General features: G+C 41.6%; 1 protein-coding gene across 2 annotated transcripts in view; it reads right to left on the bottom strand.

Annotated features, from left to right (window-relative positions):
• The window catches only part of frmd4a (FERM domain containing 4A), a 66975-nt gene extending 54178 nt beyond the window's left edge, over positions 1-12797 (bottom strand). The window contains exon 1 of one of the 2 annotated variants that reach the window (XM_088006303.1): positions 12163-12797. In XM_088006303.1, the coding sequence (XP_087862429.1) occupies positions 12163-12255 (93 nt within the window). In that variant the 5' untranslated portion in view covers positions 12256-12797. The remainder of the gene's footprint in view (positions 1-12162) is intronic. The other variant, XM_088006302.1, reaches the window with a different exon arrangement.
• Positions 12798-15798: the final 3001 nt, after the last annotated feature.

The following is a 15798-nucleotide window of genomic DNA, read 5'->3' as shown; positions in this document are numbered from 1 at the left end:
ACCTGAGCTGATGTTCAAAATTCCTTCAAACACCAAGCAAATGAATTGAAAAAGAGAAAAAGCTTCTATTATTCTTGCATTTACTGAAAATAAATAATTTAAGTAATTCTAACTGACCAAACAACAAATTTTTATAACAAGTTTGGTGTGATTTGATGTCAGGCAGTGGGGAAAAAATATGTATTTTTATACATGATGTATTGAGATGTCTGGTTAAACTTTATGTTCTAATGACCAGACTGACCAAAGCAGTGCAACCTTGTCCTCACACAGACCCAGAGAGTGCCTCTCTCTCAGTCTGCTGGGTTTGTTCTAGTGGTGCCATCTGCATAGAGGGCAGCTAGGATGCCCAGGGAATACTAATTGCTCCATGAAAGCAGCAAGTACCGATTTGAACATGCTGAAGTGAATGCTGATCAGCCATTTTGCTGAATCATAGCTTGAAATAACTAAAAACTAGGAGACATTGTCACTCCAAGAAATGAAATTAGAATAATGAAAAAGCTATGAAGAAACTTAGGAAAACAGGCAAAATAAGAATCCAAAGTTTTCAGGGAGGAGAAGAACTTCGGGCAAGAAAACCATGCAATTGTTAAGTATCTACTGTTTTAACGACCATAGTTACACATTCAAGCTTAACAGCTTGGTTACAAGCTCCTTTATGAAGAGCCTGGTAACACAACTTCCTGTTAGCCAAACAACAAAAGAACTCTGCAGACAGTATTTGCAAAGCAAAAGCTGATTCCAGGGTTGCAGATGGACACAAGTAAAAACAGTTCGAACCCGGCTCTGTCCTTCAGTCAAACCAAGTTTGATTTCTTCAAGTTTCTTGAAGAATAAACTTAGCCTTCAGTTTTCTGATTCCTCTGTTGCTGTTTTCTTCTGTCTCAAGTATTGACACTCAAGAATGACACATCATCTATTAATAATAGTTTGTTTTCCAGGTGCCACTGTAGCAAATGTAATCGTCATTTTACCACTTTCCAAGAGAAAACTGATTAAAAATGTATTGGCAGTGGATGGGTACTGAGAGATGCCAACTTGAAACCACGAGGAAGCCCATGTTTCTTGTGTATTGGAGGTATTTACCTGGTAAAGAGGTCTTGAAACACATCTGTGTGCATGAAATAGATGCAGGGCCCCCGGAAGATTCCTGGCATGCACACAAACTCGCTGGACAGCTGTGGAGGTGAGAGTCCACAGCAGACCTCGACGCGTACAGACCATGTCGTCTAGACCCAATAAAACAGCCTCCATTGTCAAACTAACTCTGCGACATTTATGACACGATGAGTTTATGGCAGAGAGGAATCCAGATATCAGAGCTTTATTTTCCCAGGCGAGCAACTCAAAGTAAAATACACTGAGGACCAGGCAATGAAATAAGTGTAACAGCAGTTTTCAGTGTCCTCCTGGTGCCATTTAACTCCAGTAGATAGTCTTTCCGTCCACCCTAGAAACAAAATTAATATTGGTCATCTCTGTCCTTCTTGGTCTTCCGTCTCCCTGGGAATTATTTGATGTGTCCTCAAGGTCAAACCCAGTTATTCCCACAGTCCCAGTCTCACACAGTTAGTGGTCATTGCTGTCTCTCTCCTCTTTCTCTTCTTTCTTCCTTAAACTGAAGCAAAGCAGCTTTTGCCCGTTGGCCTCACCGCCACAAACACAAACATTCCCACTAAGGAAGTGCGGTTCCTCGCTCAGTTTTTCTCTGACGGGCACTTGGTTTTAAAGTGACATGCACTCCGTCAAACTGCAGAGAGCGAGCGGTCCTCTCACTTTCTCTCTCACGGTGTTTGTTTTCCAGAGCAAAGGGATGTGCTTACAAGCTGAACACCTCTCACGCACCTGCTCCAACTGGACAATAACTGTTTGTTCATCATTCTCAGACTACGATGGTGACACACATTCGCAATTGGACTCACAAATTTTCAAGCTCAGGCATACAGTGTCTTTGAAAAAGTATCCACATTATTTCATCTTTTTGATTATGTTTTGCGTTAGTGCTACAAGTATTAGAGTATTCTATTAGGATTTTATGCATGCGTGTTTCGTTCACTGGGCAACAAGCAACTCAAGAGGAGTGTCATTGTCCAGTCAGTGTAACACCCTGCGCTGCAAAGTCCCACCCTTTATGGACAGCAGAGGTCAAAGTCCTCATCACCCCAGACCTTCTGAATGACTTTAATGCAATTTATTGTCACCTTTCAAACACAGAAACACATTACTTTTAGGTTCCAGAGGGCGACCTCTACCCACATAATTACGTCATACAGTTACGTCTGAACAGTAATTGTGCACATAATCACATTTAATGTCAATCTAGATGATGCTTGGAGAAACTCAATAGTATCATCAAACAAATTTTGATTTTATCGTTTAGGCGATGAAGAAAACCAAGACCAAAATTAAATATCAAACAGTTTCTTCACCAGGGGCATATTTTCAAGGATTTTCACAGAGTTGCTATGACTGGTAAACTGTGAGGTTGTAAGTGCCTTAAGCTGCTTCCCCTAAATTTTGTTTTACTCTGATGGTAACAAAGATAACACAGCCTGGAGAACAGAAGGAGCCACCAGTATGGACCACCTTTTCTAAAGGGTGTAGAGACGCTGGTCGTCCAAGATCCATATTGACAGTTGTGTGAAATTTTTCAAAGTTTGGGCAGGTAAATGTGGCCACATTGTTGGATTAAAGTTATAGGCTAGCACTTTGGCAGCAGAATGATCAGGTGAGCTGAAAGTGTCACATTCTTGCCCATCTTACAAGCCTTGTGAAGTTCTGTGGAGTGTTTGTGTTAGCCATGCAATAAAAAGATGAAGATGAGGGCTCTGGTGTTTTCTGTGGCTTAGTGGGTTTTCTAGCCTCAGTACATGGAGTATTTGAGGAGCACCTGGAAACTGCTGCTGTTTTTAATGGCATGTCAAAGCTGTGCAGAATTTGCTGCTGGAGTGCATGATGGCGGTCAGCAGGGGACATATATCGAATGAGTCCAGTACTGCCAAATGTGTCGCCATCCAAGCCGATGAGACAGACCACTGTTGTTTCAACACAGACACAGCTGGTCTATGTGTTAAGATATTTTGATTTGCAGCCTGGAGTCCAAGACCGTTTTTCTTTCTTGCAAGTGCAGTGTGTGATTTAATAGATACCATGCTTTTGGAACGTCTGAATAATCGTTTTTCAATGATGACAAGGAGAAACGCATTGCTCAAGCATATGATGGCGCTAGTGTAACAGGAGCGGCTCAGGCTGTAGTACTTCAACAGATCTATGAGAATTTTAAATGTTTAAAGGTATAACTATTTTAACATAACCCTTCACGCAGGCCGAATGGAAAAAAAAAAAATCCCAAACAATGTCTTACCAGTCTCAAACACAAGAACATGTTGCTTCTGACAGCACTGGGAGTTTCGTCAGGATGTTTGCAACATAAAATGGACTTGTTTTTTCTTCCCCTCTCAGTCAGTATTCCCAGGACTGAATATCCTCATCTGACCTATTTAATAGGAAAGTATATTATCTCAGCCAAGAGAAAAAGGCTTATATAATTACTGTGTTTATTGGGACAGAAATGAGCTTACACACACCATTTTGCAACAATGGCCACATGGAGGCAATACAAACCCCAATATACGATCTGTGCTCAGAACATCGGTGGTCCTGTGTAATGTGTGAAATTTGTTCCCAGTCTGTTGTAAACTCTGACTTGATGGTGCAGCTAAAAAAATATGTCCTGAATTATAAATGGTTTCTGTTTTATGAGTGGTGAAAAGGCTGAAATACTGAGAGCTGAGTTCAAACTCAGGATTCGTGTCCTGAAAGCCAGTAGGATCTATTTTATTTCAGCTGTAACCTTTAAAATAAGAAAAAGAAAAGACAAACAAGGAATTTATTTTATCTCTTCTGCTATAGTATTATAGGAAAGATTTTATAGAGATTTCACTTTAAATGTACCATAAAGTAATTTTTTGCTCTTTCATAAAACCCAGTCTGACTCTACATAGCTTTAGATGTTTTTTTTTTTTTTTTTTGGTTCCTTCATATTTTTCAGTATATTTTAAAGAATTATAAAGTTAATGTTTTTATTTAACCACCTAGGGGCTTGTTTTCTGTTGCACCATCATTAGGGTCTTGAGAAGCCTATGAGGAATGTGACCTAACCCTACGGTGTGAATTTTCCAAAATGAAGCGGGCCTTGACTGGAGATGCTTTTGGGCTGCTATAATTTACAATAGGGTGTAAATATTTGCCCTGATGGGGAGGGAGACGAGGGCTTAGGCATGACAGTGCAACGTTCCCATGATTCTATGTGTTTACAGTGTCCTGCTGAATCCTGGGAAAGGTCAAAACAGGGCTGGGACTTAAAGCGACAGCGTGTCAGCTGACTGACTATGACCATAGAAACAAAATGAAGAGCAGAAGGCAACTATTGGGGCTTTAGAATGGCCCAGTGTTGTGGCTGACAGAAATCAATTTTGTCTTTAACAAACACGTTAAAAAGTGGCATTGTAATACTTCAAAATGCACATAAAAAATTGTTGATGGGAACACAGTTAATGTCAGCTTGAAGACCAGTTGAGGATATTCAGAACACAGAAGCTGGAATATTTTAGTAAGTTTTGCACATGAGCTGAAGAAACTGATGCACACTGTCCAATAACAGACCAGCTGCTCTCCATTTAGTAATAAGTATGGTCTGTGCTTTATCGCTATACTTTGTTTTTTTTTTTTTATGTTTAGTTTTTTTTTTTTTATCTTGAGTTGTTTATTTTTGGAGGTTGGATAAATTAATTGGATTTATTGAGTCTGTTGCTTTGTTTTGTTTTCTTGTCCTTGGAAGTACTTTTTTAAAATTTTATCAACATATTCTCCAATTAGAGATAAATTTCTTGTTTGAATGAAAAAATATTTTGAAATCCTGAGTACATATATTTTCTTTTCAATTAAACAGTCAGAATGGTATTTAAAACATGCAACATATTGTACAGGGTTACACAGCAGTGACATCTGGGCTTTTATGATGAATGACAAACAGGACACAGGAGAACCAGGAGCTAACTTTCACTGTGTAATCTCCCCGTGCCTCCTACGTTGCCGTGCTCTCTCTCTCTCTCTCTCTTTGCCTCTTTAATCTGGCCCTCTCGTCTCTCCCTATCTCTCAATCTTCCTCCTGCTCTGATCTCCACTCATGCATGCTACACTGGAGTGCAGGAGAGTCAGAGACGGGGGGCGAACGCCGGAGAGCGGCAGAGGGAAATGGGTCATCTACACAGAAAATTATCAGCAGAGATGCACACATCCACCAGAACAGTTGTCTTTCTTTTATCTGCGACAGCACGGCTCCGGCTTGAGCAGGTTTAATTTGTTATAAGTTTGTTCTCAGCCCACGCCGTGTTAGCTGTCAAGTAAAGAAAGATTGCAAGTGACACGGAGCCAGGGCTGAAATTCAATTCCAATCAGTCTTGTTAAATGTGATCGTATTAGAGGTGCAAGCAGGGAAATCGATGACATAATGCAGCTGAAGAGAAACATGACAGCGGGGCGGGGGAGGGGGGGACTCTGTGTGTTTATTTTTTAGGAAATATTTTCTACCGGCTTCAGGTTGTAGTAATTTGAGTAAGAAAGCACACCCATGATGACATAAAACCTTTGAAGAATTGGGAGTTGTTTGCCTCCTAAGTGTCAGAGATGACCTAGTTTATGTGTTTCAGTCTTTAATATAACACAAGCACGCCCAGAAGGGGGTTCACTCAGGAAAATGCTTGCACGGACGTACGCAAACTCTCCCTCACGAGCTAATCATTCTCTCCACTTTGCCTGGCAGATAAATATTAATGAGGATTACCGTGTTACTGCAGTACACCCACTGGAAAACAACAGACTGCAACCGTTTCCCCGCTCTGTTTCTCTTTGTCACCCAATCAGTTCCCTCCATACACACACACACACACACGCGTGCGCACGCACACACTCCTGCTGCCTCCACCATCTTCAGCTGAGTCTGAGCAATCTTTATAAAAATATATTTTTTTTCTTCAGACACCCCTCTCCACCTATTCTTTCTTATCCCCCGTACACTGTCATTGCAGGATTGACACACACTCCAACTATGAATAAACTCCTTCATGTGGGTGAGTCACAGACAGTGCCTTCGTTCTCACAGAGACATGTTATCTCTGTGGAACAAAGGGCACAGATTGTGCCGGGGATATTTAAGGAACATTTCGGGTTCTCCACATCCTGTTTCGGGACAGATGGAATTCAGATTCTTTCCCATCAACCCGTCAAATTCTCCTCTTTCGAATTTTTTTGGCTTCTTGCTCAGAGGATCCCATGCTGTCATGTGTGAGGACATAAAAGCAGAGATAATGATGGGATTGTTCTGAGCTCTGCATGAAGGTGACAGTGACTGAGAACACACAAAAACAGCCATCTTTCCATCCATCCGTCCATCCATCCATCCATCCATTGGGGGATGTTTTGGCAGTGGACACAAGAGTCCTACCTCACCATGGCTACCCTGCTGGCAGTCTGTCTCCATAGAGAAAACACATTATCAGCAGTTCACCGCCTTCAGCCTGTGCCCACAGTCAGTAGGAGATCATCTCCACATTTATTAGAGCAGCATTTGGGTTTACTTTGAACTTGCACGCAGCTGTGTCATGTCCCTATAGGTCTGTGGGCTGGTTTTGGATGGGGGGGGAATTAACATTACCTCACAGTGATGAAAGACAAGAGGGTGAGAGTCCCCGCTATCCCATTCCCCCCTCTTTTTTTGCCCTCACTGACTCAATAACATTCCTTCCTCTGAGCCTTGGGGAGAAAAGGGGGGTCCCTTTTCATGCCAAACAGGGTGTGGTACAAGACCTTCAGGAGGTGTTTCTCTTTCTCTCCTCCACAATCTCTCCGCCTTCTCTTTTTGTTTTTAATTGGACCGACTGACCACGGCCCTCATCTACAGTCCTGCGGGCATTTTGAAATCCCAGGAAATCAATACTGTAGCAAGGCAAAGCAGAGCTGCAGGGCCAACAGCTCGAAACTGATCCACACTAACGGGGGTGGGGAGAGCGATAAATGAATTAAACCTAAACTTATGCAGCTCGTTGTTGCAGAGCGTTAGCTGACACATTAACTTTACAGGAGCTTCGATGCATTCTGACTAATGTCGAGACAATAACATCAGTGGCTTGACCCGCGGATTGCCGGAGTCCAGCGCTGACCTTCTCTGCGATTGGTGCAGAAAACACGTTTTAAGGTAACAAGGATTGATTGGTATTCCTGCCTCATCACCTGTCTGTCTGCTTCTGGATAATGCTAAATCACATTTGTCTGCTGCATTTGTCCAGCTAAAAGGGAGCCTCGTAAACATGTGTATGTGAGGGAACTCCCACCTTTCTACCCTCAATGCCGCTACTTCGGTGCCCTGACAACAACATGTTTCCATGGAGAGCAGTTGATCCTAAAATTTAAACCAACACAAAAACACGCACATAAAAACGCACATGCCTGACTTAATCGCAGCCCCGCTTCCCTTTGTTTGTTTTGTTTTCAGCTTAATTTGCCCAAAAAAAAGAGTTGAGACGCTTAACATGATACCAGGATAACAAAGGCGGGAGATAATCCTAATTCTAACTGCTCAAAGGCAATCTAAACACAAAACATCCCCCTTAAAAGGAGCTGTTTTAAACTGTCAACACTAACTGCACAATTTGTCATTATATTAAACACTTAGGGCTTTTCAAGTACAATATCTAAGCACTTTTAGCTCTTCTGTTGCCACTCTTACTTAAAGGTTCTGAAAGGTCCTTGTCAGTCTGTAGTTGACAAATGTCCTGCGTGAGTTTATGTAACATGGGTTAGTCATAGAGCTGCAACCATTTTGGCAGATGTTTATTATAATGCTGAATTATTATGTAACACTATATTTGTTGATGTTAAGTCGCTTTTGTTAGAGTTTTACTTGAATGTCTGTATGCTGCAAAATTAAAGGAATAGCTATGCTTTTTTACAGCGAGAGATTTTGTGAAAATATTGCAAATTTGTAGGAGCGTACGTAAATTCTGGGAGCAGTGGACGCCTGCCAGCTAGCAGCCAGTTTGTTTACTTTTGTGTGAGTGCATTCCTTAACGTCAGGATCAGGAAGAAGTGATAAGGTGTCATAGGAGGAAATTAGTCCTGAAATGAAGAGTAAAGCAAGGTCAGAGATCACGTCTCAGGGCTGTTTAAGTTTATAATTTCATCAACCACTGCAAATATTTACTGAGGAAATGTATTACGCTAGTAATCACACACACAGCTTGGAATTTGTCCAATCCTGCCAGTTCATTTAACACAATGCGTTTTGTGGATCAGAACTGGTCCAAATGATGCTTCATTGGAGATGCTGTGCCATCCACACCCAGCCAGTCTGCTGGTTCAATCAATGAGTGACAAATGGTGTTGTGCCCTGTTACTACTCTAGAGTTACGCTATCAGGGGCTTCCGACTGGATTAGTCCAATAGATGAACACAAAAGCTTCGTAATTGTACAAAACTTTGTGACACCCTGGCATAATTCAACACAAACGTCAGCTTGGCTAATGAATAGTTTATAACTGCAACACTGACTATATTCAGCCTTTTGATTAGTGAACTCAGAGTTGATTGGTGACCCCTTTTCCAGTGGGGATTCCGACTTCAGGTGTGTTTTTGTTGTCTTTTCTAAACTGAACTAAAAAAAAAATCTGACTTTATACATAGTATACATATACTAGCTTTAAAGTGATATAAGAGAGCTATTGATTATAATAACTTCACATAAAAAAATGAATGGCTTTGAGATTGAAGAACATTTTATGAAATGTAAGCTGAAAAGATGCTTTGTAAAATATGATGTGGGGAATAAAATGATGGTAATCTCTTATAGTCAGAGGTAACTATGTTTTTCTGAAGTGTGTCGTAGCTCTACTATGAACAATGTTGCTCTTCAGAGCATATACAACTCAATTAAATCTCTTGAAGCCAACATCCACCACAAACTATGCTGACCGAAACATGAGGCAATTTATTTGAATTAGCAAAATAACAAGACAAACACAGCATTTCTCCCTGCAGTCTGGGAGATAAAATCAATCTTGAAGATTTGGTTTTAAATGTTGTTTGAACAAGCTAGTAGATGCCAATAAGCTAGAGAGATAGAGCAAAGTATTTAGCCAGAGGGATGAGCACCGAGAAAAACGTCATGCATGTTCATAGAAAAATGCTCAAGGACATGAAAAACAAAGCTTAATTTGATGATCGAGAAGCTTGGAGTTTAATGTTTCCTTCACAACCACCCACCCTGCCAAGTCAACTGCTTTACAGAAAGACATACATACATTACATACATGTTAAGTTGTTAAGTTGTAATATACATACAACTTAACACTCCACAAACTGCTCATATTGCACTTGGACACGTCCGAGATTGGCAGAGATTAGGCAAAAACGAACAAAGTTACCAAACATGACAAGTCAGAGCAGGACAAAGCTGAAGTGAAGCATAAAAGTGAAAGTATTCAAGTGACTCAGTAAAGACATAGTGCCTCCTTGTCTCTCAGAATGGTGCATCATAGCACATAGGCTATTTGCCACTGCAGAACAAAGAAAGAACCTCTTTATCAATTTATTGGACAATTTGCTTCATGTGTGAGCCGATTTAAAAATATATAGATAGTCAGTTGAGTGTTTACCGTTTATAAAAGCAAATGCTTCCTAGAACATAGTTTCACTTCTGGCACAAAAACAAAAAGAAACATATTTATGTAAATCATTGCAAATAACCCAAGTCTTCAACCTGTCAGCACACAGCTGGTTACAAGAATAATAGGAGGCAGAAAAAGGGAATGCAATCAGTGAAAGAGCAACGGAGACCCTTCCTCTCAGTATGTGGAGATCTGCTTTTCTCTTTTAATTAAGGTGATTGCCAATGGCTACTGCTACTCAACTCAAATGTTGAGCAGTTCCGACTGGTCATTAAGGTGACATGACTGGACAGAGTGGACGATATTCAATAGAGCGACTGCAGCACCAGCATTCAGAAATGTTGAACCATTTGCAGTACAGCCAAATTTGTTTCAAGCATTATTGTTCTCTCATAAACATCTTGAATCTATTACTCTAGTTAGTCCAAATATGTAGTAGAAAAGTCAGCAGTTATTAAGATTAAGGAATTTACTGAAGTGTGCGGCTTCACGTTATAAAAACTAAACTGTAGACAAGATCACTGTTAATGTCCATCATGGAAACATTTGCCTTAGATTCAGCTAAAAGTGTAATTGGAAAGCAGATTTCTCAACAGTGCAAACAATGACCTTGTCAATGCAATTGTATTGATCTGTCCAATTTCTGTTTCTGGTCATTTGTGTCGCATTTTATTTGGTGATCAATTAGAGTAAGTGATTTCTGGACAGTTTTTGTCAGCTCGACTCTCTAAGCAAACATTTATTCTTGTTAATAAATGTAGCACATACATTATAAAGTGTTTTACATAACTTTACTTTTTTTTTACTTATTAATGTTTCTTTTTTTTTGTTTTTCCTTTTTGATTAAAAAAATTGAAAGAATTGCAAACGATCTTCTGTTCACACACTTGCAATGGTAAAAGAGTTTGTAACCTCCTGCACCAGCTCACTGTTTGGATTGTTGACCATCACTGTTCAGGTAAACTGCTGCCACAGATGGTGAAGACACTCAGTGTGTATTGTTTTTATGCAAATTAGAATTTCAAACATTTTTATTTTTTTTGCATCATTAATTAATTTATAAATGCTGATATTTTTAACAACATTATAGGCACAAGCTGAGTTGCATTAAAATGGAAAATGCAATTGAATCAAACAGAATAATCAACTTCAATCAAATTTGTGGTCAGATTGGTTCAAATCATTATTCCTTCCTTCACCAGTAACTCTTAGAAAAAAAAGAATAATTTATGTATAAAACTTGAATTACTTTAGCACAGCTCATGGATGAATAACTGCTTTAGTGCCGTTTGTGTCAAAGAAGGAAAGCAGGCAAGTTAGGGGAATGCGAGTCTGTGCTTATTAAAATGAAAGTAAATTTTATAATCACATGTACAGTGTGTGTGTGTGGGTGTGTGCTCTTGTGTGTACCACTGTATTCTTTGTGTGAACCACAAAGTGAAACACTGCAGACCTCAAAATGCTAGTTGGAGTCAGAACTTCTTCAAACATGAACAAACTCACATTACAATGCATCAAGAGACTTGGATTACAAAAGAAAGGCACTGTTCTTCTCTGCTTGATCCTCCAGGCACCTCATGATTTAGAGCTAGCTGTCTGGTATAACTTAAGCCCGAATCGCTCATCACCTGGACGCAAGCCCTATTTAACTATGATTCACTTAATACCAGCTTTTACAACATGAAAGAGCACTAGTGTGCATCACAGAATGAACCCTTTTTGGGGGTAACACGCTCATACAGCTGCAAACTTTTCTTCTCCTCACTCATAGTTAGCTCTCTGCTGGAGTAAACACGTTTTCTAAAGAGCTAAAGCCACTGCACGTTGCAACCTGTCTTTTGAAACTGACATAAAGGGTAACCGTGAATGCACATTCCGTATCTAAGCTTAACTATTATCTTTGGCCTTTAGAGCACGCCCACCAGACACACAAAAAGCCCCTGAACACTGAAGCTTCTCTTCTACAGCAGAAACAAGCTGACTTCCAGCATGTAATGCGCTCAGCACTCGGAGCCATGCTGCACTTCAGGCTATGTGTGGTTTAGGTTGATAAAAAAAAAAGAAACAATCTCATGTCTCAAGCCTGTTTATATGCACTGTCAGAGGTGGCTTCCCCTCCGAGAGAGTTCCCTGTAACCTTGAATCCGAGGACAGCAGTTGTATTTGCAGTGGCTGAAAGCTGCACAGACTGACAGGCTCATCCTGACAGGAAGGGAACACCGAGAAGTATTGTCCATAGCAGAGATTAAAAGCTTTGCTCTTCACTTGCCTTCCACCAACTCAGATCTAATACGGTTCCCTGGATTAGCCAAGAACCTTTTTCAAATCCCGTTTCAAACACAAAGCAGCACAAGCAAGCACTGTCACACAGACGGACCTTTAACCCTTAAGCAAAGTTAAGGCTGAAGGTTGAAAGGACATCAGATGAACCTCTTACCCTCTCTCCGCTGTTCCTCCGGAGAGTCCCCACCGGCAGCTTCAGCATCAGCCGGCGGGTCCTCCCGGGTGTCACAGCTCCCTGGACCACCATGGTACGCTCCAGAGTCTGCGTCTCTGTGGGAGTGCGAGCATGTGTGTGCGTGTACGAAGTGGGTGTCCTCGCCGTCCCGTCCAGCCTGACAGCCGTGCTTCACGCGAGTTTTTACGCGTGGGTGTGTGTGCGACAAGAAGGAAAGTGTGGGATGTGCAGAACTCTCAACTCTGGTCCTAGTGAGAGCCCCTCTCTGCTCCGGCTCCCCTTCGTGTCAAAACACTGGCCATTCTCCTCCGTCTCCGGCTCTGCTTCAGTCTGCCGTTTACGAGGTGAATGAGTGTGTGTAAGAGTGTGTTGCAGGGGAGGGAGAGGGAGCGCGCTTTGTCTCCCTTCTCCTCTCTCTTTCTCCTGCTCCGACAGCTCCCCTCCCTCCCACTCAGACTCACTTCCTTCAGATGGGGGCTTAACCAGGTCACTGGATTAATGTGACGTTATAGCTCTTATTAGCATACGCACTTGTGTCACATGACACCATAATAATTTTTGGAGCAAAAAAAAAAAACACCCCCACTACTCTCTCTCTCTCACACACACACACACACACACACCCAACCCTTACACAGGGAAATCACGTGGGGAACCTCAAAAGGAATATGGGATGTTTTGCCATCTGGAGGGGAGATTATCTCTGAAATCCCACATCCAGCTTTCGCTCCCTGCACTGTCTAGGCTATTGGACACAATGGGGGAATATGCCACATACAGACAAACACACATCCCTGCAGTGAACCATGCCCATTACTCATGAAAGCAGAACCAGACCCTAGAATGAATTTGTTCAGGGAAAAACTGAGACATTTTCCGTATGTTGCTCTCCAAAGAGCAGTGACGGTAGTTTTGCTTCAGGGTACGTCCGGTCACAGGTAGCCGCAGGGAGCGTCAGCACCCCATTCAGCTGAGTCAGTCTCCTGTATCCATCACCGTACTCTGTACAGGTCCATCAAAGCTATTGGAGTCATGAGTTACAGCCACTCCAAGTGACTTACTGTCATATTCCCATCATCACTCACTGGTGGGCTCTGTTCGCCTGAGGACATCAATACTCAGCTGTCAGCTGATTAACCAAACTCAGTCAGCTGACAGTCGAGTATTGATACACACCTTACACAGAGGCAATGATGTTGGATGCTGACTTGCATGTACAGCTGGGGAACAAATGCATGGTATGAACAAAAAAGTATTCACAACTTAAATTCTCTCACCTCGTCACATGAACTCCACTGACTTCACTGTACTTTTGAATATTTTAGAGACAAACTCATGCTTGTTCATAACTGTAAAGTGGATGAAGAGCAACACGAGATTTTCAAATCTGCATCTGTGTGCCTGAGTTTTAAACTCCCTTTCCTTGATTTGCCTACGTGGAATCCAGTGCAACCAATTATCTTTACTGGCCTACACACAGGTCAAAAAGTGACACTGTTCTAAAGTCCTGAAGACACCCTCCCCACAGTGAAATGGGATGAAGGTGGCATCATACTGTGAGGTGACTTTTCTTCAGCAGAGGCACAGAAGTGGGTCAGAGCAGAGGGGAAAATGGATGGATGTCATCTGCTACAGGATGCAGAAGACTTGAGACAGGAGTGGAGGCTAACCATGCAGTGGCACAAAAGCCTTAAGGCTACATCCAGAGTGTCCCAGTCAAAGCCCAGACCCAAATCCAATTGCCAATTGCAGCAAGACTTGAAAACTGATGTTCACAAATGCTGTTCAGTTCAAATGAGCTTGTGCTCATTTGCAGAGTCAAAATAACTTCTTGTTTTTAGATGTGCAGTTAGAGCTGCATGAAAAACTGCAGCTGTAATAGCTGCTGTTTAAGACATGGCGTTAAAGTTCTGAAAATGTATGATTTTTTTATTTTTTATTATTTCTAAAAATGAAATTGAAAACCATGTCCTTCCTCTTCATTATTGTGCTTCCGTGTGTTAGTCCGTTTCTTAATATCCCATTCAAATACATGAAAGTTTTGTCTTTGTATTGTGGCAAAACATAAGGAAGAATGAATATATTCTATTACTGCAGAATGCAAAAGTTTGGTTGGTTGCAGAAGACTGACCGCTGGATCTCAGATCGAAGCCACCCATGTTTCCTTCCTCTAAATAAGAAGCCCGAGGCTCTACGGCTACATGCTTTTATGCGTGTCAAACAGGGGCTCAAACACACATTTTGCCAAGGTGTAGCGACAAACAGATAGGAATAAAATAATCTGCAGTGGTAATCCCCAGTAAGCATTATTTATTCAACACCCATGTCCTACATCTGTGAGTGAGTGACTGTGGCCTACATGAAAAATATCTGACGGGATATTTATAAACTCGGTCTGCACACAGACAGAACTCAGAAAAGACAAACTGAAGTGGAGGAGATTGGAACAAAAACAAACAAACTTAAAACAATGAGTCATTTCTGATTCTTTGTGGAAAAACTGTTTGTGGAAGAAGTTAAAAAAGATCTCAACAAAGATCAGTTCCTGCTGCTGTTCCACAGAGATCATAGGACGACACAGGTCTGCGTAGTTTATATACAAAAAAAATAAATAAATAAAAAAAATAAGCAAACTAGTTTCACCCTGGTGGTGTAACAGAAAAACGTCCAAAAGCTGCAGAGTCTTCATTTGCCTTGCAGCTGTCCTCAAAATGAACCTTGAGCTAATAATAGAAAGATAACATACAGATACAGACAATAAAAGAAAACAAAGGAATTACTCCCTGAATATGAGACTTGTTAACGAGGGGGGGAAAAAGCTGCTGGATTGTTTGGGTTTTATTTCTGCCTTGTATCTGCTGAGTCTTTGTTTGTAGCTGTAATAACAAGACGCAATGGTTCTAAATTGTGCCATTCTGGCATTGTTCTGCATTAATTTACCCTGATAACTCTGCCTGCCTCTGCCCACGGCTGCCTGACTCATCCAGCTCCTGATTGCGTGTGTGTGTGGGAGAGAGTGCGTGTGTTTATGGAATTGCCCTATAGTTAGACTCTGCCCATCACAATCAGGGAAGGAAAGGGGGGCTGAGCTAAATGTTTGCATTTCGAAGCTCCACAAATTGCAAGGTATTGTGTTACGGCAACATTGCGAGGGTAAGAGATAAACAGCTCAGTCTTAACAGTTCCACCCCAAGAGTGTAATTCAATTCGTGTTCACTGTACATCTCCATTTGTGCTCTTTAGCTCCATGTTGTTGTTTTTTTCCCCCTCCGTCTCCACAGACCAAGATGAGCAGAAAGAGGGGGCCTGCCACCCTTTTATCAGTCCAGAACCAATCAATGTGACTTCTCCGCAGGGGTGCTTCCACTTCAATTACCGTCCTAGAAGCACCGTCTGCATACGAAGGCATCGGAAAGGAGTTTACAAGCTCAGAAACGGTTGCGGATAGGCCGCGAGGAATCAGGGACATGTGTGTGACTAACTGCAAAAATCTAGGACAATTTTTTTATTTTTTGGAGATTTGCTGCATCTCTGGGACAGGTTGTCCTGGTCAAATTCTGCCGCTCGCGGCTCACATCTGCTCCCCCACACATCGAGACGCATGTGTGGCTGAGG

Source organism: Poecilia mexicana, unplaced genomic scaffold (assembly GCF_051168715.1).
Source record: "Poecilia mexicana isolate PSO_F unplaced genomic scaffold, ASM5116871v1 scaffold_6, whole genome shotgun sequence".
NCBI lineage: Eukaryota > Metazoa > Chordata > Actinopteri > Cyprinodontiformes > Poeciliidae > Poecilia > Poecilia mexicana.
Note: the sequence above shows the minus strand (reverse complement) of the source record. Positions and strands in the feature narration are given on the sequence as shown.